At 36.5% G+C, this 14250-nt stretch overlaps 1 protein-coding gene across 1 annotated transcript in view; it reads left to right on the top strand.

The window, feature by feature from the left end:
• LOC150096139 (mitogen-activated protein kinase kinase kinase 4-like) overlaps window positions 1-14250 on the top strand; it is a 734047-nt gene that overhangs the window by 174987 nt on the left and 544810 nt on the right. Inside the window, exon 8 of the mRNA XM_090409620.1 lies at window positions 11587-11703. Within this exon, the coding sequence (XP_090265746.1) occupies window positions 11587-11703 (117 nt within the window). The remainder of the gene's footprint in view (window positions 1-11586; window positions 11704-14250) is intronic.

The following is a 14250-nucleotide window of genomic DNA, read 5'->3' on the forward strand; positions in this document are numbered from 1 at the left end:
TACACCAATGCCATCTACTGCCCTCCACCACCACTAGTATTTTCACAGACAATCACAAACATCCATGCCCACAGCAGGATTCAAAGCTGCAGCCTTTTGGCTGGAGAGTGGATATGCTAAGCACTAGGCCAACCAAGCCAGCAATCCTATATCACATCCAGAATTTCATTCTGCTAGTTGCATGCATGCATATCTGTAAATGTAGATTATCTCAGTCTACCTTGGAAGATGATTAGCTTCGTTAAAGATTGTCTCTTTACCTATTTTTGAAAGCTCTGCATATTAATGTTTTCTTGACATCTGATAATATTGTACAAAAACATAATGATAAGCAATTTGATACCTTTCTTTAATAAAGCAGCAAAGAAGATAGTGGCAAAAGATTAGATTGCTTTAGTTTTATGTATCAGGTACCATACAGACATTCAACATTGGGATGAAAATGGAGAGAGAATTTTTGGGTTTCTGATGAGAAATAAAAGTAATTGGGAAAATGGAAAACTTCAACTATGGTAATTTTCCTTTTTAACTAAGTATTGATGAAATGAATATGCAGTTAATTTTTTTTAATGTGAATCCCAGCCACAAAAGGACATTTTGAAATCTTATATATATATATATATATTTTTTTTTAAATTAATGATATACTGACTAAAAACACTGAGGAAGGTAAGAAAAACTTTAATATAGCACGACTAGTTTCATCAGAACGCCGACTTCTTCAGGTGTGTAAATAATAACAAAAAACTGGGAAAATAACAAGGTAAAAAACATGGACTTCTCAAATTAACAAAATAGGAATGGCAACAGTCATATTTGAACTGGTGTTCGTGTGGCAGGACTAGCGTGAGTTGTAAGTGAGTGGCAACTGATTCGAGAGTGCCAGAACTTCAGGCAAACTGTAGCTTAAATTGTTGTTTATGTGTGATGGGGCCAGAGCTATTTCCTTTGATTCTACGATGCATCGCTTAAGTTCGTCACTGCATTTATAGATATTAGTCGTAAGATTCCTGTCTATCTGGTGTTGAAGCTCTTTTAGATTAGCGTTAGCGGAGAAAAGAACGTGACTGGAGAGTGCGCTTGCACGGGTTCTTTTGTAAGAGATGTCATGCTGGTGTTCCTCAAGACATAGTGAAATAGACTTATCAGTCTGTCCATAATAAGGTTTACTGCAGTTGCAGACGACTTTATACACTCCTGGAAACTGAAGCTGGTTGTGTTTTGGTTTGGGGCGACTCAGAAAAGAACGAAGCTTTGATAGGGTGGTGAAGTACGTTTTAATGTTGAATTTCTTCATTCTTTTTGCCAGTTTTTGAGATAGAGAGGTTATGAACAGCTTATGAGACAGCACATCAATACAGTATTTAACAACCCTATTCAATAAAATACTAATACCAGGTACTAGGAACAGGAGAGTTTTCAAATGACTGGAGAAGTGGAAAGATCATCCCAATATATAAGAAAGGAGACAAAAGAGACTGCAGAAATTACAGACCAGTCAATTTACTCTCCAACCCTTATAAAGTATTCATAAGAATTATACAAACTAGATTAAAAAACGCCTATGAAGAACTGATAGGCATAGAACAATCTGGTTTCTGAAGAAATTATTCAACAAGAGACCAAAATTTTACTTTGCACCGAGTAGCAGAGCTCAGCTGGGAAAACCATAAAGAACTATATTGTTGTTTAGTGAATTTAAACAAGCTTTCGATAACATCAGCAGAGAAATCCTTAAAGTTCTACTAGAAAAAGCAATAGATAAATATATAATACAGTTTCTGATAAAATATTATTCTAAGACAAATGCAATAATTAAAAAGGACACTCACAACAGAACCCATAGAGATCCAAAAAAGGAGTAATGCAAAGATACCCATTATCCCCATGCCTATTCAACATATATCTAGATGAAGTTGTAAAGAAGGCAATAGACAATGAGCCTGGAATCAATGTCAATGGTTTAAACATAAATAGTATCAAATATGCAGATGATCTCGTCATTGCAAGAACCCCAAATGAACTACAAAGGTTGATAAACAAGCTAAATGAAACCTGTAAAACATATGACATGACAATAAATATACAAAAGACAAAAATGCTGAAAATTGGGAGGAACAGAACTACTATCTCAGCCACCCTAAATGGAGAACAAGTAGAGAACTTCATATATCTTGGATCAAAACTAACAGAAACAACAGATGAACTCAAAACAATCAAACACAGAATAGCGATAGGATGGACCACCATGGGAAAATTACAGAAAATCTGGAAAACAAACAAGATATCTAAGCAAGCCAAAATCAAATTATATGAAGCAATAATTATACCAACAGTCATCTATGGAGCAGAAGTGTGGACAGTTAAGAAAAGAGAAGAGAAGAAACTGCTGGCATTTGAAATTAAATGCTTAAGAAAAATAAATACAACAAATTGGATAGAAAAGAAAGCAAACAGCACAGTCAGACAAGAATTACATTATTGTATAAAAAGGCAATAATAGAAAAAATTAGAAAACAACAACTGAGATGGTTTGGCCACACTATACATATTGATGCAGACAGACTTCCTAACGTCCTAATCAATACTTTTCCAACTGAAAAAAGAAGACCCAGAAGACCAAGAATTACCTGGCTGAAATTAATAAATAACATCTCGGGATGCAGAACATATAAGGAACTTTTTCAAACAGCAAGGAATAGAGACGACTGGAAGATCCTGCTCAAGAGAAGACTCATCCCATCTTAGACGGAAGAGAAGAAGATGTCATCCATTCCCACAACCTTATTAACATCTCACCCAAGCAACACAGTTAATGCACCTCTGATTCTTTCACCTTTAATTCTCATAATCCTTGCCTTCCATCTACATGTTGCATGGCATCATTCAAACCAGTATGATATACACTGATAAATTGTCATCATCATCAAATTCCTGATATATACCCTCAAGGGGTGTACTGGATGTGATAGTACTACATGAAAAATTTACATGATTACTAACTTCCTATATACAATTTTCCTCCAAATCAGTCTGTTACCTGTCATAACTCCAATATTATCAGAGCTTATATTTCTATCTTCTAAGGCCCTTTTTACTATATCAATCCACCTATATGCCTGCCTGGTTGGCCGGGTGGTTAGCGTATCTGCTCTCCAGCCAAAATGCTGCAGGTTCGAATCCCACCATGGGCATGGATGTTTGTGATTGTCTGTGAAAAATACTAGTGGTGGTGGTGAACAGTAGATCGCGTTGGTGGTTGATGATGATATTGTAGTTGATGTATTGAGTGGTGAAGACAGAGAGTTGTAGAGTAGATGCCTTCCCTCGACGAGTCTTTCGACTCCCTGGAGGTGTCACGTAATAATAATAATAATAATATATCTTGGTCTTCCTCTGGGTCTTTTTCATGCTAACCTGACAGAGAACACTTGTTTTGCTAATCTTTCCTCTCCCATTCTGTTTAAGTGACCATACCACCCAAGATTAGCTCTGCTAATGCGTTCCTAGATGCTGACAATGTCAAGTTCTTTCCTAATATCCTCGTTTTTAATATGCTATTGCCATTGATGCCATCTGTTCATGCCCGTAATCTTTCTCAGAACTCTCATATTTGTGGTCTCTAGTCTTTGGGCAAGTGTTTTACTTCTGACCCAGCTTTCAGATCCGTAAGTTAAAATTGGTTTACCATACCAGCTTTGTTGATTCTATTGTCTATTTCATTATTTAATTTACCATCTTCACTAAAAATCGTACCTAAGTAGCTGAAATGTTTTACTTGTTCATCATGTTGGAGGCTTAATAGATTGTATACAGCACATTAGAATGCTGTATACAATCCATTAAGCCTCCAACATGATGTTCTCACAGCACTTAAGCCTCTACACATGGGTTTTACTTGTTCTATAGGTTCTCCATTCACAGTGCACTTGATATTTTCAATGTTGATGCCTATTTTCATTGTCTTTATCTTTTTAATACTGACTTTCATACCATATCTATTACAACAGTTATTTAATTTAGTCAGGGAATCTTGCAGACTTGTAGCAGATTTATTTAGAAGTATAACATCATCTGCATAATGCAAAGAAGTGAGATTAACATTTACAATTTTGTTATCAGGTTTAATACCACTTTCCTTCATAATGTGATCCATATAGATAATTAGTAACAGAGGGAACAATATACATCTTTGTCTGACACCATATTTAACATTAAACCACCTTCATGTACTTCCTTCAATTCTAGCTGCTGACTTACAACTCAAATAAAGACTAAGTATTGCTTGATATAATGCCCCATTAACACCATATAACTATATCATTTTGAATAGTTTCTCTCTTGGCACCTTTTCACGTGCCTTTTCCAGATCTACAAAACTTAAATACAGATCTTTGTTATATTCCCACCATTTCTCAACTATCTGTCGTAAAGTGAAAATCTTATCCTGACAGCCTCTATTTGGCCTGAATCCAGCTTGTTCTTCACCATGCTTCTCTTCCACAATCCTTCTCAACCGTTTCTCAAAACACTCAGTAATGAAATACCTCTGTAATTCTCACATTCAGTTTTATTTCCCTGTTTATACACCCTCTGTCCAAAAAGGAACTGAACTTTTCAAAAATAGAAACTAGTGGTGCCACCTGTTGTATCTTTTTGTTGTCGAAAGCAGCAACCTTCACTAGTGTTGTGCCAACTGCTTATGACATTTGTTTCATTAGAAGCTGAGTTATAGTGCCAAGAGTGACAATGTGTTTTGACGAATGGTTGAAAAATGAGTTTCAAACAGAGAGCTGCAATTGACTTTTGTGTTAAACTTGGTAAAAGTTTTACCAAAATGCTTCAAATAGCATACGGTGATGAATGCTTATCTTGTACTCAAGTTTACGAGTGGTTTAAGCAATTTCAAAGTGGTCGTGAGACGCTTGAGGACGACGAAAAACCAGGCCCTCCAAAAACTGGACTTCGCGAAGTTAACATCCAAAAAGCGCATGATATAATCAAAGAAAACCCAAAATCATCCATGAGATTGATTGAAGATGAATTGCGGATTCCAAAATCAACTGTGCACAACATTTTGACCGACAGTTTGGGCCTTCGTCAATTGAATTCGTGATTTGTTTCCCACAAGTTGACCGACGACCAAAAAATCTATTGAATTGAAAACTGCAATTAGCTCATTAAAACCACTCGTAAGATCTCAAACTTCCTTGAAACGATCGTTACTGGTGACGAAACACAGTGTTTGGAGTATGAACCCAAAGCAAAGCGCCAGTGTGCTGAGTGGAGACCACCAGAAGAGGGTCATCCAAAAAAAAAAAAGTCAAAAGTAAAGACAATGCTGATTTGTTTCTACGATTCCAAGGGCATTATCCACAAAGAATTCGTTCCACCTGGCCAAACGGTCATTTGTGAGTTTTATCTTGAAGTTTTGAAGCAATTGATAGCGAGAATTCGTTGCGTACGGCATGAATATCGTGATGCAGGTCACTTTTGCACGATAATGCACCACCTCATCGTTCGAACATTGTGAGACAGTTTTTGAACAAAAACCAAGTTTGTGTGTTGAATCACTCGCCGTATTCACCTGATTTAGCACCCTGTGACTTCTTTCTTTTTCCCCCGACTTCATTTGCCGATGAAAGGAAAGCGATACGACACCACTGAAAACATTCAAGCAGCAGCAGTAACCACGATCCTCAACAGTATCCCACAAACCGATATAAAAAACTCATTTAACAAATTTAATTGACCGTGCCAAACCCTGTATCGAAGCTGAAGAAGAGTATATTGATTGAAATAAATGATTTGAATAATTATAATTGGCCTGTGTTTTATTTTCTATCAAAAGTTCAGTTTCTTTTTGGACAGAGGATGTATATGTGTACAATGAGAGCTCTATTCCAATCATCTTGAATTTGTCCCTCTGTCCAGGCTTTCTGAACTATGCAGTGCAGCCACTGTAAGACTTTTATACCTCTATACTTGAGCATTTCTAGTCGAATATCATTTAGCAATTTTTTGAAGTAATTACTCCATACTTCAAAGATATCTTTTTATCCTGTTTTCATGTCACCTTTATCATCTCTAATTCCTTTTACAGCGCTCTTTCCTCTTTCTGAGCTTCAACAACCACCAGAATATCTTGCCACCTTCTTAATATTTATTTTTTATGTTCTTAACAAAGTCCTCCCATGACTTTTGTTTAGCCAATTTTACACAGTGTTTATCTTTCTTACATTTGTCTCTGTATTCTCTAAGAGCACAAGCTGACTTATGTGCCAGCAACTTTTGATATGCTTTCTTCTTTTCCTTCACTGCCTCTTTAACTTCCTGCGTCCACCACACCATGGAGTTCTGATTTTTCTATCCTTGCAGAGAACCTCACCACATGCCTTTTTGGCTGAATCAATCAGTGTTTTCTTCAAGGCTTGCCACTGAATTTCCAAGGTTTGGTTCCTGTTCTCAAACTCTCATTTTTTCTTGAATAATATTTGTGTATTTTAGTCTACAGCTCACATCTGAGAGCTGCTCAAACTTTTATTCTCTTTAAAACTTTCTTACTTGTTCTTCTTTTCAATATGAAATTCAATTTAATCCTGCTCAAGACTAAATGGTGATCACTTCTAATTTCAAATCCTCTGTACACTCTGGTGTTCTGCACAGGGAGAAAACTTCACTATCAATAATAACATAGTCAATGAGATTTTTCTTATTCCTTGCCTCTTCTCTCCATGTGAATTTGTGCACATTTTTATGTTGGAACATTGTGTTAGTAATGACCAGTTCATGTCCTGAGCAGAAATCCAACAGGCATTTGTCATTATTATTAGCTTTTTTCTGATAAATTGTTCATTAAATAATTCCACTATATCATTTGCTATGGTTAGTCTGCTGTCATAATTATTCCTCAGTGTTGTCAACCTGCCATTAATTATTTTTCTTCTTGCTTGCCACAAGCAGAAAAATTCCCTTCAATTAGCTTTGACGTGAGTAGTCAGGCTCCTCTCATATTCTACTTTTTCTTTTTTAACCATGATTGTCACTTTTATGGCATGGAGTTTATATTCTTTATGCACCTGTTCACTATAAACTGTCTTGTACCTCTTCCATAATAACTTCTTTTGCAACATTCCTTGCTCGATTTCACTGTTTATCCATCTTGCTCCTAACTCTACTTATTTGCAGAACTCTTGGTATGCAGTTGGTATGCTCTATAATCATTGCTTGTGTCAGATACTGCTTTATCATTTCCCATGTAATGTTACCATCTTTTTTTTTTTTTTTTTTGCACAACTCATCAACCCGTTGTATTGATGTTAGTTGACTATTGAGCTTCTCATAATCACCCTTATATAGTTCCACATATATACTTTCGTGATAACAACCTTTTCTCGTGTGACTACCTTTCAAATCAATTCCTCTTGATCACTTTCACCAACAGGTGGCATTGTTGAATTCACAACTGCTTTCTGTGAGGTTATCACCAGATCCAACATCTGAAAACTTTATGTTGCTTCCATCACATGCTGCTTAAGATAGTTATCCTTCAGAAACTCAACAAATTGACACTCCTTGTTACTATACACTCTCTTCTTTCCAATCCACATGCCTATAATTAAAATTTTCCTATTAGGATCGTCTTCTTTTTTACTTACCCAACTCATTTGTCTGAACATTTCACAATCAGTTCTCTCCACATTTCCTGGCCTATAACAACATCCTATTAAATATACTATTTTATTGATCTCAACTTCATACCAAGTAGCTTCAAAATCGTTACATATACCACTTCCACTCTTGAAGGACACAATTCCTCTGCTATCATTAACAGTAATCCTTCCCTCTCTCTCTCTCTCTCTCTCTCTCTGCACCTTCCTATCCTTTTGGGAAATTCTATATCCTACCATTTCTAATCCTAACAGTAAATCATCCTCAGTGTAAACTAAGTTTCACTTATATCAATTATCTTTGGGTATACTGACTTAATTAATGCTACAAACTCAGCCTCTTTATTTCTGATACACCTTACATCAGTGTACAAACATTGCAATTCCCCACTCTTTGAGGCCCTCCCATTAACATCATCACTCCATACACTCTCTCTCTTTTCTATAGTTCACCTCTGTCTTTGTTCTGACCATCCCTATTTCTCAGATCCTGACTCTGATTTTCATTCATATCCTTATCATTCTAACCTTTTTGCACAGCATCACTGCCTTGCCATAATTACTTCATCCCTTTTGTATCCATCTTCTTCTTGTTCTCCCACAACCTGCTTCTCAACCTCTCTCTCTCTCTCTGACCCTTAGCAATACTAATTTCGTATGTATGAACCCTGTGTATGCTTAGTAAACAACAATCATTCCAAATGTCTAACACCAATTGCATTCAACTGCTTTCCATCAGCTTTGAACCATTCTGACTTCTCTTCAAATTCACTCCATAAATTCACAAAGTAAACATTTTACCTGACACAATTCAGCCCTCTTGTCATTCAGTATCATTGCTCTCTTCCTTCTTAGTGTGCATTTAGTTTGCACATGAAAAAAGTTTAAAACTTTAAGAAATAGATAGTGAATGTTGTTATGGAAGTTTCGGATATTTTGGAATTCGGTTGAAGAGAATCAGCATTTCATCTCAACAACTATCAGCTTGCCTTTGTCACTGAGTCATGCGATCTTTTGTTAATACTGCATCAGTCTTATGCATAGAGTAGGAAGTAACCAGCAGAGGAAATATGGGAGTGAGGGCATTGATTTCTTCTCGATCTTGGATTGCATAGGGTGGATTAAGATTACGAGACCATCATTAGAACTGTTGTGCAACTGGATTTTGAGAGCTTGGGATGTGATTTCACCAGAAATAATTAATTTAATTACAGAAGCATTGTTGCTAAAAGATTCAAATATATCATGTGATGAAGGTCAGTGGCCTAATGCATAAATAATGTTGATAATTAAAATTTAAATGCATTCATTTTGTAAATAATGTGACAAATTATAAATTATAATGAATACTGAGGATTTAATTATAAATGTCAATTTAGTTTTTCAGAAACTGTAGTTTCTGAAAATCCCCATATATATATATCTTGCACCACAATTTTTTAACATAAATTTTGAGGAAGAAAAGTGCTAGTTATGTTCAAGTAAATGCGATATGTGGGGTAGGTTACACTTTCCTTCATTATGAAAAGGCGGGCCTCTGGCTGTGCACTTCAAATGTGCCACATGATTGATTGATTGGAAAGGCTTCCAGTCCTTACATCATACCAAAACTTGGAACCAGAATGCAAGGAAGCCTGTGAAATGCTTTTCCATCAATCTAGTCTCAACAAACAATATGGATTAAAAGTCCCAAAGATTTGGATGGTTTCTCTGTAACCTACATAGCATCTGTAAAAAAGAACTCCATCAATTTTTTAAGCAAATATAATTCCCGTATTGAATACCAGAAAGAATAGGAATTTAATTTTATAATGATCCAGCGGCTTTCAGACAACAAACATAATTTAAAATAACAGAACTACAGGAAACTAAATCCTTAGCTAGTAACCACTGATGAAGTTTTTACTAATTTATTTACGACCTTTTTTTTTTTTTTCATCAGAAGTCAGGCCAAAGCAGTTACACAGCCCACTTTAGTGCATACCAATGTAGCTTGTGATCCAGTGTATGTACATGTATTCTTGAGAATGACCTTCGTATAAAGTTCAAAAATGTCGAATAATTTTAATGTAATTAAAGTAAGTTCTCTAGCATGGGAATTTATCCCCATAATTATTCACATTGAATGTTGATCACCATGTAACCCTGAAAGGTTACATTGTGATCTCTCCTTTATCACATCTAAGAGCATAAAGTGTTCTTTACTTGTGATCTGGCTTACTGTATCATCCACCTTGGAGAACATAAAAAATAGATTTAGCACCATTGTTCTGGCAAATTGGAACTAGCAGACCATGCCTTAGACATGATCTGCCTTTCATACAGGATTAGATGGAAGAAAACAAAAGTGCTGCACAGAAGTCATTACAAATTGGAGAGCCTGATACTCTTATCTCTTTAAAACATATCCTAAACCTCATCAGGTATGTCTGTATCAATTTACTTAAAATCTAGAAGATAGTCATTTTAAGATGAAAATAATACTTATTAGCCTCTCTCTTTATCCAACAATTAGGACTTGAATTCTTTGTGTTTCCTATTATAATTTTAAACAATTCCCACTATTAACTAATTGTGCTGTTTGCATACTATGATAAACTGTTTGTGTTCTGCATATGCTTGGTATAAAACCAGAGAAATTTTAGCAATTAAGTGAATAAATAAATAAATTCATTATCTATGTGGATCACATTATGAAGGAAAGTGGTATTAAACATGATATCAGAATTGGAGATGTTAATGTCAGCTCTTTGCTTTATCCGGACGATGTTATACTTCTAAATAAATCCGCTACAAGTTTGCAAGAATCCCTGACTAAATTGAATAACTGTTGTAATAGATATGGTATGAAGGTGAGCATTAAAAAGACAAAGACAATGAATATAGGTAGAATTGTTGAAAATGTCAACTGTGTTGTGAATGGGGAACCTGTGGAACCTGTGGAACAAGTAAAACATTTCAGCTACTTAGGCACGATTTTTAGTGAAGATGGTAAATTAAATATGGAAATAGACAACAGAATCAACAAAGCTGGTATGGTAGGAAGTCAATTAAATAAATTCATATGGAATAAGAGAGAAATTAGTTGTAACACTAAATTAGCTGTATACAAGACAGTGTTCAAATCAGTTTTAACTTATGGATCTGAGAGCTGGGTCAGAAGTAAAACACTTGTCCAAAGACTAGAGACTGCAGATATAAGAGCCCTGAGAAAGATTAGAGGAATGAACAGATGGCATCAATGGCAATATCATATTAAAAATGAGGATATTAGGAAAGAACTTGACATTGTCAGCATCCAGGAATGCATTAGCAGAGCTAATCTCAGGTGGTATGGTCACTTAAACAGAATGGGTGAGGAAAGATTAGCAAAACAAGTGTTCTCCACCATGTTGGCAGGAAAACGACCCAGAGGAAGACCAAGATATAGGTGGATTGATACGGTGCAATATGCCTTAGACGATAGAAATATAGATCTGATAATGATAATATTGGAGTCTTGACAAGTGACAGACTGATTTGGAGGAAAATTGTAGATAGGAAGTTAGTAATGATGTAAATTTTTCATGTAATACTATCATATCCTGTACACCTTTTGAGAGTACATGTTAGGAATTTGATGATGATGATGATGATGAAAACCATTATGACACAGAATATCATGCGAAGTTCATATGAAGGTCATATCTTTTTTTTTTAAATACTGTACTTCCCTCATTAATGAATATTCAAATCTTCCCAAGTTTTTTCTTGGTAGGCATATATGCAAGAGTAAAATTCATAACCAACTGTTTTAACTTTTTATTTTCTCTGTAAAAATATTTTGACTTTATATTATGTTTTTTTCTGTATGTATTTCTATTTTTTTTCTAACATGTAACTTATATAACTTTTTATATGATCATATCAATTTTAGTTTAATGGCAAAATATCTGTTGAGTTCAACAGGAGATTTAGTGGAGACAGGAATTGATGAATGCTTTGCCATTTTCTATGAGACTACATCTGATCAAGATGGTCCATCATCAACAAAGTAAGTGATTGGCAAGATGCACTTTTTACCTCTTATTTATTATATAGCAACATAAAATAAAAGTGTATGTACACATAACATGCAATAAATTGTGTTAAGAGGTGCAATTGTAATTTAGGATATATAAATATTAATGAGAATTTCTAAATGAATTTGTAACAAAAATTTGTATGCTGTAAAGAATGATTGCACAAACTTTGTCACATGATAGGTTTCAATTTTTAAATCTATTTTGGTTGAAACTAAATAGTTTCATTGTTATGCCAATACTACCCATGAAAGTGTTTAATAATAGAAGCCTAGTCAAATGAATGATTTGACTAGGCTTCCACAGTTTAACTAGGCGAAATTGTAGAAGATGAAACAGATGATCACACTACCTCAGTTTTGATGTACAATGATCCAAATGAAGTTTTTACCAATTTATTTACAACTCTTTTTTTTCATCAGAAGTCAGGCAAAGCAGTTACACAGCCCACTAAAGTGGGCTGTGTAATTATTCTTGAGAATGACCTTTGTATAAAGGTCAAAAATGTCTGGGACTTCAGCAATGAGCATTTGGACCATGGAGATGCTTCTGCAGTATTATTATCTTTAATTACTAACTTGCCCACACACACTGCACTGATCTGTGAGAGGTCTTGTGACCTTTCGTGTGTAGGTCAAATATTAAAAAAAAAAAAAAACTGGTCTAAAGGCTTGTGTAGTCTTGTAGAAATGGTGTTTGCACCCATAGCACTAGGCTGTCTGAAGACAGCAATTCTCAATTTGAATCTACTTCTAAAGGAACCTTTTATAACCCTTTCTTTGACTGGTACCTGAGTTAATCGATCTTTGGCACAGACATATGAGTTTTTCATACTGTAAATTCAAGAAAATCAACCGTAGACCCCACATTATTTTCACATATAATAAATATGCTGTGTTAAGGTTAGGGAACCTAAGATGGTAGCACTGCTGGTCATCTCTTTACTGGATACTGTTTATAGTTAGTGATAGTCTTGGGTCATCTCCATCTTCTTCTTCTTCTTCTTCTGCAGCTTCTCCCACTTAAGTGGGGTCACTGTTTGTTATGAGTCTCCTCCACACCTTCCTGTCTTGGGCTGTCACCACATCCAAGTTCTTCATCTTCAAGTCCTCTTCTACCAGCTCCCTCCATCTCTTCTTTGGCCGCCCACGCTTCCGCCTTCCTTGCACATCCATCTGCATGACCCTTCTTCCCACATATTCGTCCTCCCTCCTCATCACATGACCAAACCATCTCAACCTTGCCTCCTGTATTTTCGCTCCTAAGTTCGTAACTTTCACTGTTCCCCTGACATAGTCATTTCTCAGATGATCCTTTCTGGTCACACCGCACATCCACCTAAGCATTCTCATCTCTGCTACTTCCATCCTGCTGATGTTATTTTTCCTCAGGGCCACAGTTTCTATAGCATATGTCATAGCTGGCCTCACTACTGTCCTATAAATTTTGCCTTTCAGATTGATCGGCATCCTCTTATCACATAACACTCCAGCCATCTCCCTCCAGTTCCTCCAACCTGCTTGTATCCTGCATCCCACTTCCTTCTCACCTCCTCCATCTTCTTCCACTGTCGAACCTAAGTATCTAAAGTCTCTCACCTTCCTGATGACATTTCCTTCCAGCTCCAGGTCTGTCTCCTGGCCACCGCCCACTGCGCAACACATATACTCTGTCTTACTTCTGCTCAGTCTCATACCTCTCTCTTCCAGTACTTTTCTCCATCTTTCCAGTTTAGTTTCCGCTTCTTCTCTTGTATCTACACACAGCAAGATGTCATCTGCATACAACATTGTCCAAGGTGCATCTTCTCTCACCTCCTCTGTTACCACCTCCATCACAATATTAAACAGAAACGGACTTAATGCTGACCCTTGATGCAAGCCAACTGTTACTTGAAAACTTTCTGTCTGTCCCAAACAGGTCCGAACACTTGTCTTCACATTTCTGTACATTTCCTGCACCAACCTGACATATTTCTCCGGCACCTTCTTCTCCCTCAGACACCTCCAGACTTCTTGCCTTGGCACTCTATCGTATGCTTTCTCCAGATCAATAAATACCAGATGTAGCTCCCTTTGTTTCTCTCGATATTTTTCCATCATCTGTCATAACCCAAAGATGGCATCTGTTGTTGATCTACCAGGCATGAAGCCAAATTGTTCCTTTGCAATCTCCACCTCCTCCCTCAATCTACCATCAAGAACCCTTTCTAGGATCTTCATTGTGTGGGACATCAACTTTATTCCTCTGTAATTTTTACAGTCTTGTGCATCCCCTTTACCCTTGTAGATGGGAACAAGAGTACTCTCCCTCCATTCCTCGGGTATATTTTCCTGTTGGCAAACTTTCATGAACAGGTCCCACAGCAGGTCAATTCCCTCTTCCCCCAGTGCCTTCCATGCCTCCACTGGAATTCTGTCGGGGCCCACCGCTTTTCCATTCCTCATCCTCTTCATGGCCTCCGTCACTTCCATTCTACTGATGTTCTGCACCATCCCCTCAGAAGGCTGCCCATCTCC

The sequence above is a fragment of the Typopeltis vanoorti genome, chromosome 19 (genome assembly GCF_054136105.1).
Source record: "Typopeltis vanoorti isolate ZY-2024b chromosome 19, IOZ_Tvanoo_1.0, whole genome shotgun sequence".
Taxonomy (NCBI): Eukaryota; Metazoa; Arthropoda; class Arachnida; order Uropygi; family Thelyphonidae; genus Typopeltis; species Typopeltis vanoorti.